The sequence below is a fragment of the Lithobates pipiens genome, unplaced genomic scaffold (genome assembly GCF_037356315.1).
Source record: "Lithobates pipiens isolate NorthernLeopardFrog02 unplaced genomic scaffold, aLitPip1_a1.2 Scaffold_30, whole genome shotgun sequence".
Lineage (NCBI taxonomy): Eukaryota > Metazoa > Chordata > Amphibia > Anura > Ranidae > Lithobates > Lithobates pipiens.
The window spans coordinates 36,253,954-36,280,167 of NW_027507791.1; the positions used below are offsets into that span (position 1 = coordinate 36,253,954).

The 26,214-nt window shown below is 44.1% G+C and overlaps 2 protein-coding genes across 9 annotated transcripts in view; one reads left to right on the forward strand and one right to left on the reverse strand.

The window, feature by feature from the left end:
- Positions 1–26,214, reverse strand: part of LOC143942631 (NACHT, LRR and PYD domains-containing protein 12-like) — a 1,996,551-nt gene that overhangs the window by 1,203,199 nt on the left and 767,138 nt on the right. The gene's annotated exons all lie outside the window — the stretch shown is intronic.
- LOC143942632 (NACHT, LRR and PYD domains-containing protein 12-like) overlaps positions 1–26,214 on the forward strand; it is a 305,905-nt gene that overhangs the window by 133,884 nt on the left and 145,807 nt on the right. For 6 of the 8 annotated variants that reach the window (XM_077463990.1, XM_077463993.1, XM_077463994.1 and 3 more), the window contains exon 5: positions 5,452–5,517. The exons of 1 other annotated variant lie outside the window; for it this stretch is intronic. In XM_077463990.1, the coding sequence (XP_077320116.1) occupies positions 5,452–5,517 (66 nt within the window). Of the gene's footprint in view, positions 1–5,451; positions 5,518–16,386; positions 16,632–26,214 lie in introns of those variants that run through there. One more of the 8 variants, XM_077463997.1, reaches the window with a different exon arrangement.

Consider the following 26,214-nt stretch of genomic DNA (forward strand, 5'->3'; position numbering starts at 1 on the left):
CTTCCTGACTCCCCTTCTTTATAGTATACAGGACCTCATAATATAATAATATAATAATAATATTTTATGATCTACAAAAAAATAGTCCAGCCTTGAGTACGTCCCGTGCACCGGGGAAAAAAAGGTATAATCCCTAACTCCATCATGTGTAACCCTCCATGCATCCATTAATTGGGTTTGATGCAATTTAGCTTTTATCCATTTTATTTGTTCCTTACTCATCCCCTGTGCACGTGACGTACTGTCCAGCTTAGGGTCTAATCCAAAATTTAAATCTTCTGCCATGATGACCCTCCCTACCCTAAATTCCTTCAATATAGTCAGCATTCTATTTAGAAAATGGACAGGGTTCTTATTTGGACTGTATACATTAACCAGTGTAAATAGTGCATCTCCCAATTGACCTTTAATGAAGATCCTTCTTCATTAAAGGTCAGGTCTTCTGGATCAATCTTTCTATCTAAGACCTTAAATTGAATCCTTTCCAATAACCCAATTGCCACCCCCTTTGCACCCCTTATTGTGGAGTCGCTGTAGAACCAGGTGAGGTACTCTTTTGAATATATTTTAATATTTGTATAGTGAGTTAAGTGAGTCTCTTGTATAAATATTACATCTACAGATCGCTGTTTGATTTCTTTAAGGATTTTGAGTCTCTTCCCATATGATCCTAGGCCCCTCACATTGTATGTCATAAATTTTATTTCCATTTTCTACCTGGTTCCCCAGTGAGTCCCGCTCTTAACCAATTGGGATCCCCATCCACTCCTATCCACCCTCTCAATCCACATGATAATCTGGGTTACGTACGTGTTTGGACGGACTGTCTTACGGAAATTCCGTAAGACTTTGTTCGTCAGACTGTCCGCTGAAACTGTCCGCTGAAGCCCACACACGAGCGGACTGTCCGCTGAAACACTGTTTAGCGGACTAAGTTGGGCGAACAGTCCGCCCGTGTGTACGTGGCCTAAGTCTGACGGAAACCCCCAACTGTATTTCAAATTGACAGTCCTCAGTTACCCCAAAAGGGGCTTTAATCTCCTACTCCATAACAAAGTTTCTGCCGATAAGTCCGAAAAGACTTGTATTTTAGTTCCATCGTATTGTAAAGATGGGACCCCTCTAACTTTGGTCCAGATTTTATGTTTATCTTCAAATGTATGGAACTTCACTATAACGTCCCGGGGTATGTCCTCTCTCATTCCAGGGGGTTTCCTAATTCTATGGGCTTGGTCTATTCTTAAATCCTCTCCATCCCCCCTCCTCATTAGTGGATGGAAAATCCTTTTTATTTTCCCCGTCAGATCTTCTCCCTGCTGTTCTGGGATTGATCTAATATGCAAATTTTGGCGCCTGCTATGGTTTTCCTGTCCCTCCAATTTATATAAAATGTCCTTTTTGCTTTCTCTGTAAAACCTCCACTTGGTTTTTCAGGCCCCTTAATTCTTGTGCTTATATTTCTAACTTTTCCTCTATTTCTTCCACTCTCCTTAGCGGGTGGGACATGTCGCTTCTAACGTTATTGATTTCCAGCTTAATAGCGGCTTCTAAATTACTGAACATTTTCAACATTTCAAATTCTGACTTTGTCGGTAGCTTTGCCATCTCCCCCTTTTCTCCCATATCCTCTGCCTCTACCCGAGCTCCCGCACCCTTCATCTCAAATTCTTCCCGAGCTTGATTTTCCTGTTTTATCCTTTGTTTCTCTGTCTCTTTTTTTCTTTTGGGGTTAGTTGTTTTTTTTTCCATCCCTGGGCTCCTTGAATTGCCCTCCTTGAGGTATTTCTGAATTGAACTCGTGTTTAAACTTTCCCGCTGGTTCTTGGATTCCGTCCCCCTCTGTGCTCGGCCCTTCATATTGATTTATTACTCCTGATACTGTTTATATTTATTCCATTTGCCTTTCTCCCTCCTACCCATTTCTAGGGGTGGAATATCTTTAGTTCAATCTGAACCCCCCTTTAGTAATAATGAGGAAGGCCACTCGCAATATAATATGGTAATTAATAAGCTGTGATTTACTCGCAGACTAAACACCAGATGGTACTTTAGGTCAGGTATCACCGATCTTTAAATTTCATCATTATCATTTCAGCTATATTTTTTCAGCAGGGAAGGAAGGCGGGGGGTCCGCTTGGCGGTCAAGGGGGGGTCAAAGGTGGTCAGTGATCCGGCGGTCAGTAGTAACACATGGGGGCTGCTCAGGCAGAGTATAGGTCAGAGCTTCCCAGGCTCTCACCCCGCTCAGCCGCTTCTCCAGCGCGCCGCTTGCCTCCGCCTGTCAGCTCTCTCCGCACAGCCCTCTCGCTCTCCCAGAGCCACACTCACTCGGCTTGTTCGGCATCGCCTGGCCCCTCCCCTCTATCTCAGAGCGGCATGTCACGTCCGCACGCCGCCCTGCATCCTCCTCTGAAATTACTCTATATATAGCATTTTTATTAATATTTTTTTTTACAAGTAATGGCGGCGATCAGCGATTTTTATTGTGACTGTGACATTATGGCTGACACATGTTTGGAACCATTGTCATTTATACAGCAATCAGTGCTATTTAATTGCACTGATTCCTGTGTAAATGACACTGGCAGTGAAGGAGTTAACCACTAGGGGGCAGTGTAGTGTTATGTATGACGTTATGTGTGTTTTTTTTATTGTAGGGGGCGTGGCCTAGCATGTGACGTCACTGATCGTCCTTCCCTATAAAAGGGAAGAGACGATCGGTGACAGCCACACAGGGAAGCACGGGGAGAGGTTTGTTTACAATATAAAAAGAAGAGCTGCGCTCAAAAACAAAAAAGTGTTCTAAATAAAAACTTCATGCAATTAACACCATGAGTGATCAATAAAAAAATAAATTTAAGTGGGCCTGAATATCAAATGATGTATAATTTGAATTAAATGAAAATAAATGAATCATGTAATAAATAAATCATACAAGAGTGATCACCTATGTCAAAAATGACGTAAAGATCTCATCTAATCAGACCTAACAAAAATCTGCAGATGCAGAAAAGTGAATAACACAAAATTAATATATGTGCCGTCATGTAATCACACTTCTAACTTCATAATCCACAAAAACACAAACACAAATAAATGCAATATAAAGTGAAATAGACAGGAGAGATTAGTCCATTAAAGTCCCAACTGTTGATGTTATTTCATTTAGAGTGAAAAATGGGAAACTGACACCCACATCACTTCGTGAGGAAAGCAATCCAAAAAAAGCACCTCCACCGATAAGGAGAAAAGGGGGGGCCGCTTACCGGAACTTGAGATCTCAGTATTACCTGAGATCAAAAGGGCACATAAGTCAAAGATCTGGCTGAACCATCACGGGAACCACACCGGACTGGGTAGTGGTGACTGAGCCTGGAGCTAAAACGAAGAGCTCTTGCCTGTCCGAGAGCCAGGGAAAAGACCTTTTGTTTAGTTTACAACAGACTTCTCCTCATTCTTCAGCTCTGTGACCCGATCGCGGGACACCAGCGGCAATCGGGTCCACTGGTCCCACGGCCACGGTCACGGAGCACAGGACCGGGTTGGGAGCACGACACCGGCGGCGCGTACCTGACCCACGGCTGGGCACTTAAAAAGCAATGTACAAAAAAGCTTGTGCACAGCCGTGCCATTCTGCCAACATACATTGGCGTGAGGCGGTCCTTAACCACTTAAGGGCCGCCGCATGCCAATGTACGTCATCAGAATGGCATGTACAGGCACAAGCACGTACATGTACGTGCTTGCCTTCCAGCGTGTGGGGGGTCCGATCAGACCCCCTCCCGCTGGATGCGGTGGTCCGTTTCGCTTCAGGAGCGATCCGGGATGAGGGGATGCCCGTTGGTTTCTGGCCACCCCCTCTCGATCGCTCCTGGCGAATGAGAAGCTTCCTCCTGCTGTGTATAGTAAACACAGGCAGGGAGGAAGTGATGTCATTCTCCTCGGGGCAGTCTTTTTGACCGGACTACGAGGAGAACACTGAAATTAAGTGCACCAAACACTACACTGACATGTAGGCACACATAAGCACACAACCCCCCCGATCACCCACCCGATCGCCCCCCTCCCCCTCCCAGTCAGTGTCACTGATTGCAGTGATCATTTATTTACTGATCACTGCATTCAGTGTCAGTTGTGACAGTAAAAAGTGTCAGGGCAGTTAGTGTTAGGTCCAGGGTAGCCCCCTACCACCCCCCAATAAAGGTTTTAACCCCCTGATTGCCCCTAGAGTTAACCCTTTCACCCCCTTTTGCCAGTGTCGCTAAGCGATTCGTTTTTCTGATCACTGCATTAGTGTCGCTAGGTAGCTAGTTATTTTTTTAGGTTCACCGCCAGGTTTTTATAGCGCTGGGTACCCCGATATACTACCCAATAATGGTTTTAACCCCCTGATTGCCCCTAGTTAACCCTGTCACCTCATTTTGCCAGTGTCACTAAGTGATCATTTTTCTGATCGCTGCATTAGTGTCAGGCCGTGTACACACGCGGGGACTGTTCGTTCAACTTTGTCCGTCAAACAGTTTCAGCGGACAGTCCGCTCAAAATTAGCATGGACGGACTTGCCCACACACGACGAACGAACAGTCTGCTGAAACTTGCGCGATGACGTGAACGCCACGTACGACGGGACGAGAAATTCGACATCCTATACACTGCAATGCAACCTTCGGCGTGAAAATCCTTTCTGAGCATGCGCGCAACTTAGTTTGTCGAACAAGCCTACACACGAGGGTACTGTCCGCTGAAACCAAGTTTCAGCGGACAGTTTTTCGGAAATTCCGAAAAACTTTGTTCATCAGACTGTTCGCTGAAACTGTCCGCTGAAGCCCCACACACGAGCGGACTGTCCGCTGAAACACTGTTCAGCAGACAAGGTTGAGCGAACAGTCCCCTCGTGTGTACGCGGCCTCACTAGTGTCGCTAGGTAGCTAGTTATTTTTTTAGGTTCACCGCCAGGTTTTTATAGTGCTAGGTACCCCCATATACTACCCAATAATGGTTTTAACCCCCTTGTAAAAAGACCTCTGGTCCTTAGGCTGAAAATTGGTCCGGGGCTGAAGTGGTTAAGTGGTTAATATCCTGCAGTAAACACCCCCTGAAACACTAAACTATAAAAGTGGATGGTCGCACTGCACTAACACTACACTATCACTGTTTTCACTCTACACTGTAGCACACTAACTTGCTAATAGCAATGAACAGAGCCCTTTTCTATCTCTCTCCCCTCCAATATCACACTCCAACTCTATTCCATACACTTATTCAGAACACAATCAGATCACTTCTGTATATTTATATATGATCAGAATATGGAGAACTTTACTCTGACATGTTACATGTAACATAGGATTTGTTATATTCTGTTGTGTGGACATAATTGTAATGTGTATGTCAAATGTCAGCTTCAATCATACATGACTCAGAGCCATCATCTTATATTCCTCTCTATAGGTGAGGGTCTGCCGGATCAGATTCTGCTGGATGAAGTCGGACATTTCCTGACTCCAAAGCTGAAAGGTAAATAAAACCCGTAGTGTATCTATCACAGGAATCACTTTGTGTAAGGTGTGGAGATGGTGTTGGAATAATTACACTTCCTTTGTACCATCTACTCCACTGAGGACTTCTAGATCTGAATCTTTAGAAATTATAATGATGATCGATGTACACGGATTATACTGGATCTGGGGTCTGTCTTCTCTTACCAGGTTCATAGTTCTTGAACACTAAATTGTATTCCATTTTATTCCACGGCCAGAAGCTCATTGCAGGAAATGGATCTATAAAACGTGTTCTCACCAATGGACCACTGTATTCTGTATTGCCCTTTATAAACTGTAGCCTGACAACTTCAGATGTCAGAATGTGTCTCTCTGTGTGAGGTATTGTGACATCATAACCCAGCAGATGTGTTTGTGAATAATACTATATGATCACCATGTCCGAGATGTCATAGTGATCACAGGACTGGGAATCCTGATGAATTGTTCCTGAATGATAGAAGAGATTTGGATGTGACCACTTAAGGACCGCCGTATTGCCATTATACGTGATCAGAATGGCACAGGCAGGCACAATCACGTAGATCTACGTGACTGCCTTCTAGCGGGTGGGGGGTCCGATCGGACCCCCTCCCGCTAGATACGGCGGTCCCTTTCGGTGCATAAGCGATCCGCGATGAGGGGATGGCCGTTGGTTTCTGGCCATCCCCTCTCGATCGCTCCTGGCCAGTGACGAACTTCCTCCCCTGTGAAAATGTAAACACAGGAGGAGGAAGTGATGTCACACTCCTCGTGGTGGTCTTTTTGAACCGGACAGCGAGGATTGAAGACGTTCAAGTAAGTGCACCAACAGTCCACTGACACATAGGTACACATAGGCACACATTTCACCCCAGTCACCCCCCGATCACCCCCCCGATCGGCCCCCCGCCCCCCCAGTCACAGTGTCACTAATGCAGTGTTCATTTATTTATTGATCACTACATTTAGTGTCAGTTGTGACTGTAAAAAGTGTCAGGGCGGCTAGTGTTAGGCCCCTTTAGGTCCAGGGTAGCCCCCTACCCCCCCTAATAAAGGTTTAACCCCTTGATTGCCCTGCCAGTTAACCCTTTCACCCCCCTTTTACCAGTGTCACTAAGCGATCGTTTTTCTGATCGCTGCAATAGTGTCACTGGTCCCGCTAGGAAGCTAGTTTTTTTTTTAGGTTCAACGCCAGGTTTTTATAGCGTTAGGTACCCCAATATATAACCTAATAAAGGTTTTAACCCTTTGATTGCCCCTAGAGTTAACCCTTTCACCAGCGATCGCTGCATAAGTGTCACTGGTGACGCTGGTTAGCCAGTTAGTTATTTAGTTATTTAGGTTCCCCGTCAGGTTTTTATAAAGCTTCAGGTACCCCCATATAAATACCCAATAAAGGTTTTAACCCCTGATTGCCCTTAGTTAACCCTTTCACCAGTGATCACCGTATAAGGTGACGCTGGTTAGGTAGCCCGCTTTTTATAGCATCAGGGCACCCGCCATTTATTACCTAACAAAGGTTTAACCCCCTGATCACCCGGCGGGTGATATAAATTTGGTTTTAGGGTCAGAAAGGGTCTGCGTCGCCCCAGGCAGTGCTAGGTTAGTGCCAGTACCGCTAACACCCACGCGCAAAGCATACACCTCTCTTAGTGGTATAGTATTCGAACAGATCAATATCTGATCTGATCAGATCTATACTAGCGTGCCCAGCAATTTAGGGTTCTAAAAAAACGCATTGTTAGCAGGATCAATCCAGATACCTGCTAGCACCTGCGTTTTGCCCCTCTGCCCAGCCCAGCCCAGCCCAGCCCACCCAAGTGCAGTATCGATCGATCACTGTCACTTACAAAACACAACACACATAACTGCAGCGTTCGCAGAGTCAGGCCTGATCCCTGCGATCGCTAACAGTTTTTTTTTGTAGCGTTTTATACAGTCGCTGACAGGCTAGGTGCTTTTTTACCTGTGAGTCTCACTACTGTACCCCTAAATTTAGAGCCCAAAATGGCAAAGCGAAGGTACACTAGTGAAGAGGCCTACACGTTTCTGAGCATGACAGATAGTGAAGAGGAAGACACTGATCTGTCAGATTCAGGCTCAGAATACGAACCTGTAGAGGACAGCGCCTCCATGTCAGATAGCTCTGACGACGAAGAAGAGGTCCCTGCTAACGTCAGGCGTACCCGACCCCGATTTTCTGATGTTGTTGAGGTGCAGGAACCGCAAGTCCCTTGTATGGAGTATAGAGCCAGTACTAGCGCCGCTCATCCTTTTGGTGAACTGGCAAGCACCAGCGGCCTAGTACACCCTGGACGTACATCCAGCACTGCAGTATCACGTGGTGACGTGGCGAGTCCCATAAGTGCAGTTCAAGCTGGCGAGGTGGCAAGCACAAGTAGTGTCCCGCTGCCACCAAGAAGACGAAGACAGGCCCGTCGTTCCCATAGTGCCCTTCCTGCAGAATTTGCCAATCCTGATTGGGTGCCCACCACTTCTGCAGCACCAGTACTTCCCCCATTCACTGCCCAACCCGGTATTCAGGTGGATACAGATGATTTTACGCCACTCGATTTTTATTCTCTGTATTTCACGGAAGATCTCTATAGATCTATTGTGGACCAAACCAATTTATATGCTGGTCAACACATCGCCGCTAATCCCCAGTTGCCGTCTCTTGCCAGAGATTGGAAACCAGTTACGGTTTCCGAATTTAAGACATTTTTCTGGCCTTTCCCTCAACATGGGCACACATAAATTCATGCGGATGCGGGCTTATTGGTCCACGCATCCGGATGACCACATGCCCGTGTTCTCTAACTCCATGTCCAGGAAATGATACGAGCAGATCTTGCGGTTCTTGCACTTCAGTGACAATGAACTTTGTCGTCCACGTGGAGACCCTGAATATGATCGGCTCTACAAAATTCGGCCCCTCATAAACCACTTCAACCAACGTTTTGCAGACTTGTTTACTCCCCAAAAAGTTGTCTGCGTTGATGAGTCCCTGGTTAAGTTTACTGGTCGCTTGTCATTCAAACAGTACATTCCCAACAAGCGTACCAGATACGGGGTCAAGCTCTATAAGTGCTGTGACAGGGCCACAGGCTATGCATGGAGCTTTATGGTTTATGAGGGTAAAGATAGTTACGTAGAGCCGGAGAACTGCCCTGATTACATAGGAAGCGCTGGCAAGATAGTGTGGAAATTGGTGTCACCCTTATTCGGAAAGGGGTACCACTTGTACGTGGACAACTATTACACCAGCGTGCCACTGTTTAGTCATTTATTTGATCATCAGATTGGAGCATGTGGCACCGTGCGACCTAATCGCCGGGGCTTTCCCCAGCGGCTTGTAGATTCCCGTCTTAGGCTGGGGGAGAGAGCCTGCTATCGGTGTAATAATTTGCTCGCTATGAAGTGGAGGGATAATAAGAATGTTTTCGTTCTTACCTCCCTTCATGCAGACACGACGGTCCAAATTTCTACGGCGACTGGTATTGTGGAGAAACCCCTCTGTGTCCACGAATATAACAAAAATATGGGAGGGGTGGACCTCAATGACCAGTTGTTGGCGCCGTATCTAGCTTCCCGTAAGGCCAGACGCTGGTACAAAAAAGTGTCTGCTTACTTATTTCAATTGGCTTTGCTGAATGCTTTTGTGCTATACAAAACTTCAGGCGGGACATTAACCTTTCTTTTCTTCCAAAGAGAGGTTGTCACAGAGCTTCTGTATCCAGAGGGTTCTGTACCTCACCATTCCCAACCAAATGCAGTAAGCCGGCTGCATGAGAGGCATTATTCTTATGTCCTCCCGAGTACCCCTACCCAACGAACCCCCCAAAAAAGATGTCGTGTCTGTAGCAAGCGCGGATTTAGGCGTGACACCCGTTCTTATTGTCCACGCTGTCCTGGCAATCCTGGTCTTTGTCAGGGTGAGTGTTTTGAACGCTACCACACACTAGTGAAGTATTAGCGTAGGGTACAGCATTTCACAGGCTAGGCACACTAACACAGAGTCTCCCAAGATGCCATCGCATTTTGAGAGACCCGAAATGTTACAGTTGTTACAGTTTACAGTTCAAAAAAAAGTGTATAAAAAAAAAAAAAAAAAAAAAAGTAAAATAAAAAAACCAAAAAAAATATAAAATATAAAAACCAAAAATAGTTGTAGTTTTATTGTTCTCTCTCTCTCTCTCTTCTCTCTAATTTTTTATACTTTACTGTTTACTGTGTTATTGTTAACCATTTTTCATGTTTTCAGGTACGCCATTCAGCTGCAGCGTGGATTTATTTATCTTGACAGCAACAGCGTTTGCTCCCACGATACATAAAGCTGCGACTCCAGTGCTGTAGGAGGTGATTTCACCACCACAGTTAAAAAAGAGCATATATGTCGAAGCATGGGGGCATAAGGGGTGGAGGAGCGATTTTGCTCCTAATGCCGCGTACATATGGTCAAAATTCCGACGGAGGGCTTGCCCGTGGAAAAGTTTGAACGTATGTACGCGGCATAACTTTTTTGCGGGAGGATGCCCCCATGCTTCGGCATATATATATTTTAGGCACAGGTTGTGTTAAAAAATGTTTTATTTTTTACTGTTTTTTTTGGCAATTGCTTTGCAGGTATGGTATGGTAAGGTTTTACTGTTATACTGGGATGTTATTTTGTTTTAACGTTAACCATAATTTGCTTAGCAGGTACGCCATTCAGCTGCAGCGCGGATTTATTTATCTTGACAGCAACAGCGTTTGCTCCCACGATACATAAAGCCGTGACTCCAGTGCTGTAGGCGGTGATTTCACCACCACAGTTAAAAAAGAGCATATATGCCGAAGCATGGGGGCATAAGGGGTGGAGGAGCGATTTTGCTCCTAATGCCGCATACATACGGTCAAAATTCCGACGGAGGGCTTGCCCGTGGAAAAGTTTGAACGTATGTACGCGGCATAACTTTTTTGCGGGAGGATGCCCCCATGCTTCGGCATATATATATTTTAGGCACAGGTTGTGTTAAAAAATGTTTTATTTTTTACTGTTTTTTTTGGCAATTGCTTTGCAGGTATGGTATGGTAAGGTTTTACTGTTATACTGGGATGTTACTTTGTTTTAACGTTAACCATAATTTGCTTAGCAGGTACGCCATTCAGCTGCAGCGCGGATTTATTTATCTTGACAGCAACAGCGTTTGCTCCCACGATACATAAAGCTGTGACTCCAGTGCTGTAGGCGGTGATTTCACCACCACAGTTAAAAAAGAGCATATATGCCGAAGCATGGGGGCATAAGGGGTGGAGGAGCGATTTTGCTCCTAATGTCGCGTACATACGGTCAAAATTCCGACGGAGGGCTTGCCCGTGGAAAAGTTTGAACGTATGTACGCGGCATAACTTTTTTGCGGGAGGATGCCCCCATGCTTCGGCATATATAAATGGTGCATGTATGTCCATCATTAGAAGTGGGTGGATGAAGGGAGGTATCTAATGGTGGGCATACCCACCGATCAATCTCTTTTTTTTCGTTCAGACAACATGACTCTCAGTAAATAGCTTGGGGTAATTTGGGGGGGAGTTTGTGCTATTTTGGCATTTTATGGCCTTCGAAACTGTGATAGGTAGTGAGGGGTGAAATCAAAAATTTGTACCCTTAGAAATCCTGAAGGTGGTGATTGGTTTTCGGGGTGCCGTACGCGACTAGACTCCCAAAAAGTCCCACACATGTGATATCACCATACTCGGGAGAAGTAGCTGAATATATTTTGGGGTGCAATTCCACATATAACCATGGCATGTGTGAGCAATATATCATTTAGTGACAACTGTTTGTAAAAAAATTTTTTTTTTTTTTTGTCATTATTCAATCCCTTGGGACAAAAAAAAAAATATTCAATAGTCTCAAGATGGCCCTCAGCAAATAGCTTGGGGTTTCTACTTTCCAAAATGGGGTCATTTGGGGGGGGTTTGTGCCATCTTGGCATTTTATGGCCCTCAAAACTGTGATAGGTAGTGATAGGTAGTGAGGAGTAAAATAAAAAAATTATGCCCTTAGAAATCCTGAAGGCGGTGCTTGGATTTCGGGGCCCCGTACGCGGCTAGGCTCCAAAAAAGTCCCACATATGTGGTATCCCCATACTCAGGAGAAGCAGCAGAATGTATTTTGGGGTGTCATTTCACATATGCCCATAGCATGTGTGAGCAATATATCATTTAGTGACAACTTTGTGCAAAAAAAAAAAAGTTTGTAATATTCCCGCAACTTGTGGCAAAATATAAAATATTCCATGGACTCAACATGCCCCTCAGTAAATAGCTTGGGGTGTCTACTTTCCAAAATGGGGTCATTTTGGGGGGTTTTGTGCTATTTTGGCTTGTAATGGCCTTCGAAACTGTGATAGGTAGTGAGGGGTGAAATCAAAAATTTGCACCCTTAGAAATCCTGAAGGTGGTGATTGGTTTTCGGGGTGCCGTACGCGACTAGACTCCCAAAAAGTCCCACACATGTGGTATCCCCATACTCGGGAGAAGTAGCTGAATATATTTTGGGGTGCAATTCCACATATAACCATGGCATGTGTGAGCAATATATCATTTAGTGACAACTTTTTGTAAAAATTTTTTTTTTTGTCATTATTCAATCCCTTGGGACAAAAAAAAAAATATTCAATAGTCTCAAGATGGCCCTCGGCAAATAGCTTGGGGTGTCTACTTTCCAAAATGGGGTCATTTGGGGGGGGTTTGTGCCATCTTGGCATTTTATGGCCCTCAAAACTGTGATAGGTAGTGATAGGTAGTGAGGAGTAAAATAAAAAAATTATGCCCTTAGAAATCCTGAAGGCGGTGCTTGGATTTCGGGGCCCCGTACGCGGCTAGGCTCCAAAAAAGTCCCACATATGTGGTATCCCCGTACTCAGGAGAAGCAGCAGAATGTATTTTGGGGTGTCATTTCACATATGCCCATAGCATGTGTGAGCAATATATCATTTAGTGACAACTTTGTGCAAAAAAAAAAAAGTTTGTAATATTCCCGCAACTTGTGGCAAAATATAAAATATTCCATGGACTCAACATGCCTCTCAGTAAATAGCTTGGGGTGTCTACTTTCCAAAATGGGGTCATTTTGGGGGGTTTTGTGCTATTTTGGCATTTTATGGCCTTCGAAACTGTGATAGGTAGTGAGGGGTGAAATAAAAAATTTGCACCCTTAGAAATCCTGAAGGTGGTGATTGGTTTTCGGGGTGCCGTACGCGACTAGACTCCCAAAAAGTCCCACACATGTGGTATCCCCATACTCGGGAGAAGTAGCTGAATATATTTTTTGGTGCAATTCCACATATAACCATGGCATGTGTGAGCAATATATCATTTAGTGACAACTTTTTGTAAAAATTTTTTTTTTTTTTTTTTTTTGTCATTATTCAATCCCTTGGGACAAAAAAAAATATATTCAATAGTCTCAAGATGGCCCTTGGCAAATAGCTTGGGGGGTCTACTTTCCAAAATGGGGTCATTTGGGGGGGTTTTGTGCCATCTTGGCATTTTATGGCCCTCAAAACTGTGATAGGTAGTGAGGAGTAAAATAAAAAAATTATGCCCTTAGAAATCCTGAAGGCGGTGCTTGGATTTCGGGGTCCCGTACGCAGCTAGGCTCCCAAAAAGTCCCACACATGTGGTATCCTTGTACTCAGGAGAAGCAGCAGAATATATTTTGGGGTTCAATTCCACATATAACTATGGCATGTGTGAGCAATATATCATTTAGTGACAACTTTTTGTAATTTTTTTTTTTTTTTTTATCATTATTCAATCCCTTAGGACAAAAAAAATAAATATTCAATGGGCTCAACATACCCATCAGCAGTTTCCTTGGGGTGTCTACTTTTCAAAATGGGGTCATTTGGGGGGGGTTTGTACTGCCCTGCCATTTTAGCACCTCAAGAAATGAGATAGGCAGTCATAAATTAAAAGCTGTGTAAATTCCAGAAAATGTACTCTAGTTTGTAGACGCTATAACTTTTGCGCAAACCAAAAAATATACGCTTATTGACATTTTTTTTACTAAAGACATGTGGCTGAATAAATTTTGCCCTCAATGTATGACTAAAATTTAGTTTATTCGATTTTTCTTATAACAAAAAGAAGAAAATATCATTTTTTTTCAAAATTTTCGCTCTTTTTACATTTATATCGCAAAAAATAAAAATCGCAGAGGCAATCTAATACCATCAAAAGAAAGCTCTATTTGTGGGAAGAAAAGGACGCAAATTTCGTTTGGGTGCAATATTGCATGACCGCGCAATTACCAGTTAAAGCAGCGCAGTGCAAAATTGTAAAAAGACCCCTGGTCCTTAAGGTGTTTATTGGTCCGAGGCTGAAGTGGTTAATAATCAGAAACATACAAAGATGTACATTCCTAGTTCTCTTCTGTAATATCACTTAAAGTGGTTCTAAAGGCTGAAGATTTTGTTTACCTTCTATGAAGATAAAGGAAAATTTCTCTTATGTTCATTGACGGACACATCCTCTTCTTTATCCAGGACCAAACAGGGTTTTATAGCAACACTTACAGGAGTAGAACACTAGGCAGAAAAAACATTGGCACCTCCTATGGACAGTCTTCCCTGGTCTTAAAACCCTTCTCTACTATAGGCCCCCAGACATTGTGCCTAGTGACAGGAGTATGGATGTATTTTTTTATGCTGGGAATTTGTTTTTCCTTTGGATTTTTTTCATGTGGGGATCTTCTATTAACTGTCAGATCACCCCAGTTTGACCAACGAGATCACACAGACCACTAGTTCTACTCTCAGTTGACAGCGACTATGCCCCATCCTGGACTGGGGTGGCCAGTGAGTTAAATGTCTCATGTGGACACATATGACTGGGCACCCATCCAGCATAGGTTCATATGGCTGCCATGTGGCTATTTTTGGCTGGCAGTTATTTTCCTGGAACCACAGCTACCATTTTACCTTCACTTTTGGAGACATCCTGCATTTGCCATGCTCAGTGCCCATTTTCCCTTAAACCAAGTGCCAGAATGGGCTGAGAGAGCTGGCTCAGGGTGGTCCTGAATTGCCATTTTCTTGTAGCCCACAGAAGTGGCCTTCCCTTGGCTTCTGAGGGTCAGAGGACTTGGGAGTGGCCCCTAGCACCTGGTGGTTCAGTTCTGAGTGGTACACAGTGGCAGAGACATGTTGCTGACTTCTAGCAGCATATGGCAGCCTGTGGGGAGTCCTCCCCTGGTATCCCTCTATTTCCTTCTCTGCTGGGCAGCCTGGGGGTGGTCTCTTTCCTTTACCTTGGGGTCCCTAGTTGCAGCAGCACCTGTCTGGTAGTGCTATTCCTATGGAGTTTCAGGGGCTTGCTATCCCCTGGACCCCCTCCTGAAGGTGGCAGTCCTGTTCCTGTAGATTTGCTGATAGATAATCTCACTTGTGGATGTGGCTATCGCATACCTTTTGTCAGAGCCTGACATGTAGAGGGAGGTCTCTCAAGCAGACCCGGGCTAAAGAATACTGATGTTGCTACAGTGCTCATGATGGCATGGGGGGGAACCGCCTTTCCGTTACGTTGCGCTCCACCAGGGTGGTTAGAGGCTCCTAAGCATTCCAACATCAGGCATCTGCTTATCAATTTTTTTTGTAAATCACCGTAAAATCCCTTTCTCTGAGTTCATTGATGGACACACCACCCACCCCTCTATGGAGTTTTGTGACTGACTGGAGGCCTGTAGCAGAGAGGGAGTTTTATACCCAGAGAGGACTGCCCATAGGAGGTGCCAAAGTTTTTTTCTACCTAGTGTCCTACTCCTGTAAGTGGGGCATTAAAACCCTGTATGGTCATGGATAATGAAGAAGATGCTGTGTCCATCAATGATCTCAGAGAAAAGGATTTTACGGTGAGCAACAAAAAATCCTAGATTTTTGTGTACTTCATGATATTTGTGCATCAAATAGTAACTGATTTGTTTTGTGTCTATGCATTGAACCTGCAATGATTAAAGCAGTTAAACACAGCTCACGTGTTATGATGTGAATGAGCCCCGGTGTTCATAGTCCGGGTACAGGTGCACTTTAACCACTTGCCGACCAACCGCCACAGTTTCACAGCGGCAGGGCAAAACAACATTATGTTATGTTGCTTCGCCCTGTGGCCACCAGGGGTGTGTGCCGCCAGAGGCACTCGTGCAGCCGCTACCCACCCTGGAGCTGATGTGAGTGCCCGGCGGGCATGATGACCATCGGGCTCCCGCGATCACTCATGACACAGCGAGAACTGGGATCTGTGTGTGTAAACACATAGATCCCGGTTCTCTGAGGGGAGAAGAAACACATCATATGTTCATATAAAGTATGAACAGCGGTCTGTCATCTCCCCTAGACACTAGAACACAGTTAACCCCTTGATCGTTCCCCAGTGTTAACCCCTTCCCTGCCAGTGAAATTTTTACAGTAATCGGTGCATTTTTATAGCACTGATCGCTGTATACATGCCAAGGGTCCCAAAATGTGTCAAAAGTGTCCGCTATAATGTCGCAGTCCCAATAAAAATCACAGATCGCTGACATTACTAGTAAACAAATGCTATAAATTAGGGCTAAGTAAATTAAAGATTAATTCCTTGATTGATTATTAATTTTTTTGATCGATCAAAATACTCACCTCTCCACTGGCTTCCGGGTCTTCAAGGAGTTCCATCGGACATCCTGTGACGTCATGGACATCGATGTCATCGGACTCCTCCCCCTTCCCCAAGTGCCTCCTTCTGCTAACAAAGGGAAGGGGGAGGAGTCTGGTGATGTTGAAGTTCTGATTGAACGTAACGCAGGGAGGAGCTACGCATGACGTCACCCACTGCTGCTCTATGGAACTAATACAATTGTCGGCTTTACATGCTGTGTTTTTATCATCTTTATGTGAGTAGTTTGTGTTTGAACACAAAAATGAAATCTTATACTTAAGCAGTGAGCACTTAGATCTTTTCTTTCTACCCATGACCTGGCGTCCTTGCTGAGATCTAAGGAGACATGAGAGAAGTTTATGGTCCGTGTTAACCCTTTTGATACCCGCTTGCATGGCCACCTTTTTGCACAGGAGTCCATGCCATAAGGTGAGAGGGATTAGTTAGACCGGGGGGGGGGTTGTCACGCTACTGTGTAAAAAAATAAATACTTACGTCAGTGCTACAGTTTGAATTTAGAACGTATTAGTGTGAACCGTGAAGTTAAGTCATGGATTGTGGAAACTAGCTAGTGTCGGGTGATTGTATATAGTGTATACCAAATTTACCACTGACTAATGTAAAGTTGCAATGCAAGGAAATCCGCTAGTAGTTGGATCTGTATGTGTGTTATAATTAATCGAAATTAGTCAATTAATCAATTAAGAAAACAATTGATTAATTGAACACAAACATGTTAATCAGTAACAGCCCTACTATAAATCTATCCCCTATCTATCTACTAAAAATATGTAGAAGGATACAGAATACAGAGATAGTGACACATGTGACAGGCTCAGCAGCAGGGAAGTAGGAGGAGGAAGAAGGACACCGGTCAGGGCAGCACGGCTGTGATGCTGGAGATGTTCCGGTTGGGACAGCTGAAAACAACAAAAAAACAAGGCTTTACTCGCCCTCGGGGGAGTCGGGACAGTGTCACCCCTCTAGTGGGTGTCACCCGGGTGTGGACTTCACCACTCTAGCGATACCACTAAGCCATGGCAGTGGGGGGTTTACACAAACTTCAGTGACTATGCAAAGTTATAAAATAAAGAATAAGGTGCTATACATGTTCATATAAAAAAGGGGCAGAGGATCCGTCATTTCCGGGTCCATATTTTATACCCCACACCAGGCTTTGCCCCTTTGGAGTGAGACTTTTATCCATGTCTCCTGTGGAGTTATTTTTTTTATTTTATTATCTTCATACTGAGCACTGATGGTGGAAGATCTAGAAATTTTTTCTCTGAGTATTCCGTTTTGATGTTGGGATTTATTCCCTTATGGACATTATGCTTGCTTATTTTCTCATTAACTGCTTCAGCCCCGAAAGATTTTACCCCCTTCCTGACCAAAGCACTTTTTGTGATTATGCACTGCGTCGCTTTAACTGACAATTGCACGGCCATGCGACGCTGTACCCAAACAAAATTTATGTCCTTTTTTCCCCACAAATAGAGCTTTCTTTTGGTGGTATTTGATCACCTCTGTGGTTTTTATTTTTTGCGCTATAAACAAAAAGAGCGACAATGTTGAAAAAAATTCAATATTTTTGACTTTCTGCTATAATAAATATCCCCCAAAAATATATAAAAAAAACTATTTTTTTCCTCAGTATAGGCCAATATGTATTCTTCTACATATTTTTGGTAAAAAAAAATCCCAATAAGCGTATATTGATTGGTTTGTCCAAAAGTTATACCGTCTACAAAATATGGTATAGTTTTATGGCATTTTTATTATTCATTTTTTTTACTAGTAATGGCTAGGGATGGGCTGTCTGTTCACCCATTAACTGAATAGCAAACAATTTGGGGTGTTTGCCGCAAATTTAAAAGCCGTGAAACACCCTTTAATGGTCTATGGAAGAAATTGAAAGTGCTTATTTAAAAGGCTAATATGCAAGTTATTGTCATAAAAAGTGTTTGGGGACCCAGGTCCTGCCCCAGGGGATATGTATCAATGCAAAAAAAGTTTTAAAACCGTTTTTTTGGGAGCAGTGATTTTTTTGGCGGTATGATTATTTCGGATTTTAGGTGCTAAAAGCGGTACAATTATTTTGCATTAAAATTTGGTATTTTATATTGTAGTCCTGTAATTCTTAGGAATAACTCACTTAAATCTGTTCAAACCAGAGTCTAGCAGACATCCCGGGTATGATAAAGTTTGAAAAATGAAATCATATATTATAATATAATAAATAACTATAAATAATTATACCAAATAATAAAAATTATTCAATAATGTAATCAAATCAAAAACACTGAAATTTGCTCAGTTGCAGAATTGTCACTGTCATTACTTTTCAGTATTTGATGACGGATCTCCCCACAAATCGCTATTGCTCAATTCTGCGAGTGATTCTAATTTATTATCACTGTTTTCTAGCTGGTCTAAAAGAATTTTTGATGTAAAGGGACAGTTTTGGTTGCTATGGACAATCTCCAGTTTCCAGGCATAAAGAACAGTTTTTATAATTTAAAACTGCATGCAGGACACTGTGCAGAACACTAGGGTCAAAGGGGATGTGAAATAATTACATATAGCAATGTAATCTAGCCAGGGCCAGATTAAGAACATCATGGGCCTGGTGCTGAGGATTTTGGTGGGGCCTTTTATAAACAATAAATAAATAAAAATGCAAACTTTTTTTGTTATAACAAATTAAATTAAAGAGAGAGAGGGAGGATGAGAGAGAGAGAAAGGGGATGAAAGAGGTGTGAGGGGTAAGGGATCGAGGATGCGAGAGAGAAAGGGGGGGTGAGAGAAAGAGGATGCACATGAGCATGTGTGGGAATGACATCAATGCAGCCTGGCCAAGGCAAGTGACCGAAGGCACAGAACCCAGAAGGAAGACCGGGTGAAGATGTTAGTGCCCAGGCCCCACTGGATTGATCACAGCACAGCACTGGAGGGCTCAGTCTGACAATTTAAGTGTACTCTAATGTGCTAATATGCTGTGCATACTTGTACATTATGGCATAACCTACCCCAGGGCCTTTAAAAAGTAGTAATGTTCGAAAAGTTTACTACTGCTTTAATATCACGAGCCTCTCATGGGCCCCCCTACTGACCCTGTGGCCCTTGGGCAGTGCCTAAGTGCATAGTTGTCAACATTTCAAAAATATTTTCAGGAACGCATTTTTACAATTGCTATATTTAGAGTAGCTGACATCCCCCGTGTTCCTCTATACATCACAATAGTAATTACAAAATTAAATAAATACTAATAATGGGGCAGAACAAATATGAGGACTGTGAGATTTCCTTTAGTTGAACTGACAAAAGTGTGCCCATTCTAGAGCTGGTAACATTGAGGATATTCAGTATAATTTTAAAGAACAGTTTTTGTGGGTAAGAGGCATAGGGGAGGAGTATGGATGGTATAAAAGTGGGAAGTATGTGCAGGTGAGGGAGAGAAATGTGGAGGGTCTAACAGTGGGCACTATGTACATGAGGAGTGCAGAGGGTATGGCAGAAGGCACTATGTACAGGAGAGGAGTGTGAAGGGTATGACAGTGGGCAGTATGCACAGCAGAGGAGTGTAGAGGGTATGACATTGGGCACTATGTATAAGAGAACAGTGTGGAGGGTATAACAGTGAGCAATATGTACAGGAGTGTGGAGGGTATGACAGTGGGCACTATGTACAGGAGAGAAGTGTGGAGAGTAGGACAGTAAGCAGTAATTACAGGAGAGGGGTGTGGAGGGAGGATATGACGCTGGGCACTATGTATAGGAGAGGAGTATGGAGGGAATGACAGTGAGTAGTATGTACAGGAGAGGAGTGTGGAGGGTATGACAGTGGGCACTATGTATAGGAGAGAAGTGTGGAGAGGATGACAGTGGGCACTATGGGAGAGGAGGATAAAGTAATCTTTGAAGAAAAAATGTAAAGGTTTGTGGAAGGATGTTTAGGGACTGCGTAGTGGTTAATCGGGCCATACATGGATTGAAATGACACCAATTAAGCAGAGACCACCCATAGTCGATCTATGTATGGGCTAGCTGGTTTTACACAAGTCAACCTATTAACCGACTTGAGTACAACCAGCCTGTCAGGTTTTCCCCAAAACAATCAGTGCTGCCAGCTATAGTTAACAACACTAATCATTGTATTCACTGGCAGAACACAATAACACTGTTGGAGTGATTGTCCCATTTACAGGTCAGCAGGTGAGAGGGTGTGGGGACAGGCTGGGGAGAGATACTAGTCAGTCCCTGGGTAGGCACTGGTTAGTATCAGAGCCAGATACACACAGGTTACATACGCCACGATCGTTAGAACGAGAGCAATAATTCTAGCACTAGACCTCCTCTGTAACTCTAAACGTGTAACCTGTAAAAAAATTTAAAGCATCGCTTAGTACACAACAAAAAATCGTGCTAACTTTAGTGGGTTTTTTTAATGAATGAAACTGTTTCTTTCCAAAAAAAAAGTTTGAAAAATTGCTGCGCAAATGTCATGTAACATAAAAAGTTGCAAAGACCACCATTTTATTCCATAGAGTGTCTGCTAAAACAATATATAATGCTTGAGGGTTCTGAGTAATTTTCTAGCATAAAAAAATGATGATTTTTACATGTAGGAGAGAAGTCTCAGAATGGGCCTGGGTGGCAAGGGGTTAATTATCATAAGTAATATACAAATAATTATTATGAGCTCTGTGAGTTCATCCTCTCAGTCTGCTGCAGAGTGTTCCAGATTGTGTTTAAACTGGCCGCTCTGCATGTAGCTTCTGACAGGCTGCGCAAGCAGCCCTGTATCTCCGGAACCATAGATGATAGCAGCCCCATATTTTAACCAGTGCTGGAGTGGGTCTTTAGCTACCTACCCCCCAAATGTCTCTGTGACTCCTGATCGCCGAGCTACAATCCTCGAAGTCAATCTTTTTTTTTTTTTTTTTTGGGCAAACGGGCCTATCTTGAGAAAGGGGCCTGGAGCTGCAGCTCCAATAGCCCCTATATTAATCCGGCCCTGAATCTAGCAATTACGCAGGGAAGGTAGATCGGCTCCGTGATGAATCGATCGGAGGGCGAGCCGCTCATACAGTGCGGGGACATCGCTGGATCCAAGGGAGAAGGTAAGTAAACCTTCTCCTGCATTCAGCGATGCGGTCCCGAGTCTGGCTTGTGGTTACTGCTTTTGGTACAAAACTTCCACCCCAAGCCAGACTCGGGAATACTGCCAGGGGGTTTAAAGTGAAACAATAAAAGTGAAATATTCCTTCAAATTTCGTATCTGGGGGTGTCTATAGTATGTCTGTATAGTAGCGCATTGTTTCCTGTGTTTAGAACAGTCCCTGCACGAAATGTAATTTCTAAAGGAAAAAAACTGATTTAAAACTACTTGCGGCTATTAATGATGAAAGTCATTGAAAAAAAATGGCATGGGGGTCCCCCCAAATTCCATTACCAGGCCCTTCAGGTCTGGTATGGATATTAAGGTGAACCCTGCGCCAATTTTTTTTTTTTAATTGTGTAGGGGTCCCCCCTCAAAATCCATACCAGACCCTTCAGGTCTGATATGGATTTTAAGGGGAACCCCGTGCCAAATTGAAAAAAAACTGGTGTGGGGTTCCCACCAAAAATCCATACCAGACCCTTATCTGAGCACACATCCAGGCGGCAGTAAAAGAGGGGGGATGAGAGAGATCCCCCCTCCTGAACCGTACCAGGCCACATGCCCTCAACATTGGGAGAGTCCTTTAGGGTAGCCCCTCCAAAGCACCTTGTCCCCATGTTGATGGGGAGGAGGGACTCATTCCCACAAACCTTGCCCGGTGGTTGGGGGTCTGCGGGCAGGGGATTTATTGGGAATCGGGAAGCCCCATTTAACAAAGGGGACTCCCAGATCCCGGCCCCCCATGTGAAATGGTAATGGGGTACATTGTACTCCTATCATTTCACCCAAAAAAAGTTACAAAAAGGTAAAAAAAAAAAACACACACACAGCTTGGCACAAGTCCTTTAATAATAAAAAAAATTCCAGATATGTAATCCTTCTATGATCCACGAACGATACAGCCTCCGATACAGCCTCCTCCGTATAGAATGACGTGCGACTCGGGTGACAGTTCTTAAATAACCGAGGGCAGGGCCACCTGTGATGTGGACAGGTGACCCCGCCCCCTCTGATGCAAGAGGAAATGCCGGGGTTACCCAGTGACATGAACGGGTGACCCCGCCCCCCTCTGATGTAAGCGGAAATGCCGGGGTTACCCAGTGACATGTACAGGTGACTCCACCACCTCTGACGCAATGGGGTTTCTTGTGATGCGTCAGAGGGGCGGGGTCACCCGTACATTTCACTGGGTAACCCCGGCATTTCTTCTTGCGTCAGAGGGGGAGAGTCACCTGTCCATGTCACGGGTGTCCCTGCCCTCGGTTATTTAAGAACTGTCATCCGAGTCATGCATCATTCTGCCGGGTGCCTCCTTTGTAGGAGGCTGTATCATTCGTGGATCTTAGAAGGATTACATCGCTGGATATTTTTTTATTAAAGGACTTGTGCCAAGCTGTGTGTGTGTGTTTTTTTACCTTTTTTGTCACTTTTTTGGGTGAAATGGTAGGAGTACAATGTACCCCATTACCATTTCACATGGGGGCGGGATCTGGGAGTCCCCTTTGCTAAAGGGGGGCTTTCAGATTCTGATAATCCCCCCGCCCGCAGACCCCCACAACCACCGGGCAAGGATTGTGGGAATGAGGCCCTTCTCCCCATCAACATGGGGACAAGGTGCTTTGGAGGGCTACCACAAAGCACCCTCTCAATGTTGAGGGCATGTGGCCTGGTACAGTTCAGGAGGGGGGCGCTTTCTCATCCCCCCTCTTTTCCTACAGCCTGCCAGGTTGCGTGATCAGATAAGGGTCTGGTATGGATTTTTGGGGGGAACCCCACATTTTTTTTTAATTTGCCACAGGTTTCCCCTTAACCACTTTCAGACCGGACCATTTTGCTGGTAAATGACCAGAGGTCTTTTTACACTTTGGCACTGCGCTGCTTTAACTGGTAATTGCGCGGTCATGCAATGTTGTACCCAAACAAAATTTGCGTCCTTTTCTTCCCACAAATAGAGCTTTCTTTTGATGGTATTTGATTGCCTCTGCGATTTTTATTTTTTGCGATATAAACGTAAAAAGACCGCAAATTTTGAAAAAAAATGATATTTTCTACTTTTTGTTATTAGAAAAATCCAATAAACTCAATTTTAGTCATACATTTAGGCCAAAATGTATTCAGCCACATGTCTTTGGTAAAAAAAAAGTCAATAATTGTATATTTATTGGTTTGCGCAAAAGTTGTCACATCTACAAACTAAGGTACGTTTTCTGGAATTTACGCAGCTTTTAGTTTACGACTGCCTATCTCATTTCTTGAGGTGCTAAAATGGCAGGGCAGTACAAAACCCCCCCAAATGACCCCATTTTGGAAAGTAGACCCCCTAAGGAAATTGATAAGAGGCATGTTGAGCCCATTGAATATTTTATTTTTTTGCCTCAAGCGATTGAATAATGACAAAAAAAATTTTTTTTTTTTTTTACACAAAGTTGTCACTAAATGATATATTGCTCACACATGCTATGGGCGTATGTGAAATGACACCCCAAAATAAATTCTGCTGCTTCTCCTGAGTACGGGGATACCACATATGTGGGACTTTTTGGGAGCCTAGCCGCGTACGGGGCCCCGAAAACCAAGCACCGCCTTCAGGCTTTCTAAGGGCGTAAATTTTTGAGTTCACTTCTCACTACCTATTACAGTTTTGAAGGCCATAAAATGCCAAGATGGCACAAAACCCCCACAAATGACCCCATTTTAGAAAGTAGACACCCCAAGCTATTTGCTGAGAGGCATGTTGAGTTCATGGAATATTTTATATTTTGCCACAAGTTGCGGGAAAATTACAAACTTTTTTTTTTTTTTTTTTTTTTCACAAAGTTGTCACTAAATGATATATTGCTCACACATGCCATGGGCATATGTGAAATGACACCCCAAAATAAATTCTGCTGCTTCTCCTGAGTACGGGGATACCACATATGTGGGACTTTTTGGGAGCCTAGCCGCGTACGGGGCCCCGAAAACCAAGCACCGCCTTCAGGCTTTCTAAGGGCGTAAATTTTTGAGTTCACTTCTCACTACCTATTACAGTTTTGAAGGCCATAAAATGCCAAGATGGCACAAAACCCCCACAAATGACCCCATTTTAGAAAGTAGACACCCCAAGCTATTTGCTGAGAGGCATGTTGAGTCCATGGAATATTTTATATTTTGCCACAAGTTGCGGGAAAATTACAAACTTTTTTTTTTTTTTTTTTTTTCACAAAGTTGTCACTAAATGATATATTGCTCACGCATGCCATGGGCATATGTGAAATGACACCCCAAAATAAATTCTGCTGCTTCTCCTGAGTACGGGGATACCACATATGTGGGACTTTTTGGGAGCCTAGCCGCGTACGGGGCCCCGAAAACCAAGCACCGCCTTCAGGCTTTCTAAGGGCGTAAATTTTTGAGTTCACTTCTCACTACCTATTACAGTTTTGAAGGCCATAAAATGCCAAGATGGCACAAAACCCCCACAAATGACCCCATTTTAGAAAGTAGACACCCCAAGCTATTTGCTGAGAGGCATGTTGAGTCCATGGAATATTTTATATTTTGCCACAAGTTGCGGGAAAATTACAAACTTTTTTTTTTTTTTTTTTTTTTCACAAAGTTGTCACTAAATGATATATTGCTCACGCATGCCATGGGCATATGTGAAATGACACCCCAAAATAAATTCTGCTGCTTCTCCTGAGTACGGGGATACCACATATGTGGGACTTTTTGGGAGCCTAGCCGCGTACGGGGCCCCGAAAACCAAGCACCGCCTTCAGGCTTTCTAAGGGCGTTACAGTTTTGAAGGCCATAAAATGCCAAGATGGCACAAACCCCCCCCAAATGACCCCATTTTGGAAAGTAGACACCCCTAAATTTAGGGGTACACTAGTGAGACTAGGTAATAAATGGCGGGTGCCCTGAAACTATAAAAAAATAACTAACCAACCAGCGTCACCTGTAACAGTTATATGGTGATCACTGGTGAAAGGGTTAACTAGGGGGCAATCAGGGGGCTTTATGCGGTAGTATATGGGGGTCCCTGGCGCTATAAAAAGCTGCGGCGAACCTAAATACCTACCTGCCTAACTAGCGTCACCTGTGACACTAATACAGCGATCAGAAAAACGATCGCTTATTAGGCTGGGTTCACACTGGAGCGATGCGGGAACGCCACGAATGCGCGGCGGGTTCCCGCATCGCATGCCTCCCGGCGGCAGTTCACACTGCCCTATGCGAACTGCTGGGAGTGTCAGTGAAATGTTACTGACACCCCCAGATCAGTTCGCATATCGCAGTGCGATCTGCAAACTCGGATCGCATGGTGTGAACACCCATGCGATCCGATTCTGCTGCGGGCCAAAAAAAGGGTCCCGTGCGAATTTGCGGCGGGTGCGGCGGGTGCGGCGGGTGCGGCGAATGGCTGAACTCGAATCGCACAGAGATCGGATGTGATTTGCACTGCAGTGCGGTGCGAATCACATCCGTTCTCAAACCGCTGCAATGTGAACCCAGCCTTAGTGACACTGGCGACGGGGGGTGATCACGGGGTTAAACCTTTATTGGGGGGGTTAGGGGGGTACCTTAGAACTAAAGGGGGCTAACCCTAACTGCCCTAACAGTTATTAGTCACAAATGACACCCGCCGGGTGATCAGGGGGTTAAACCTTTATTAGGTAATAAATGGCGGGTGCCCTGAAACTATAAAAAAATAACTAACCAACCAGCGTCACCTGTAACAGTTATATGGTGATCACAGGTGAAAGGGTTAACTAGGGGGCAATCAGGGGGCTTTATGCGGTAGTATATGGGGGTCCCTGGCGCTATAAAAAGCTGCGGCGAACCTAAATACCTACCTGCCTAACT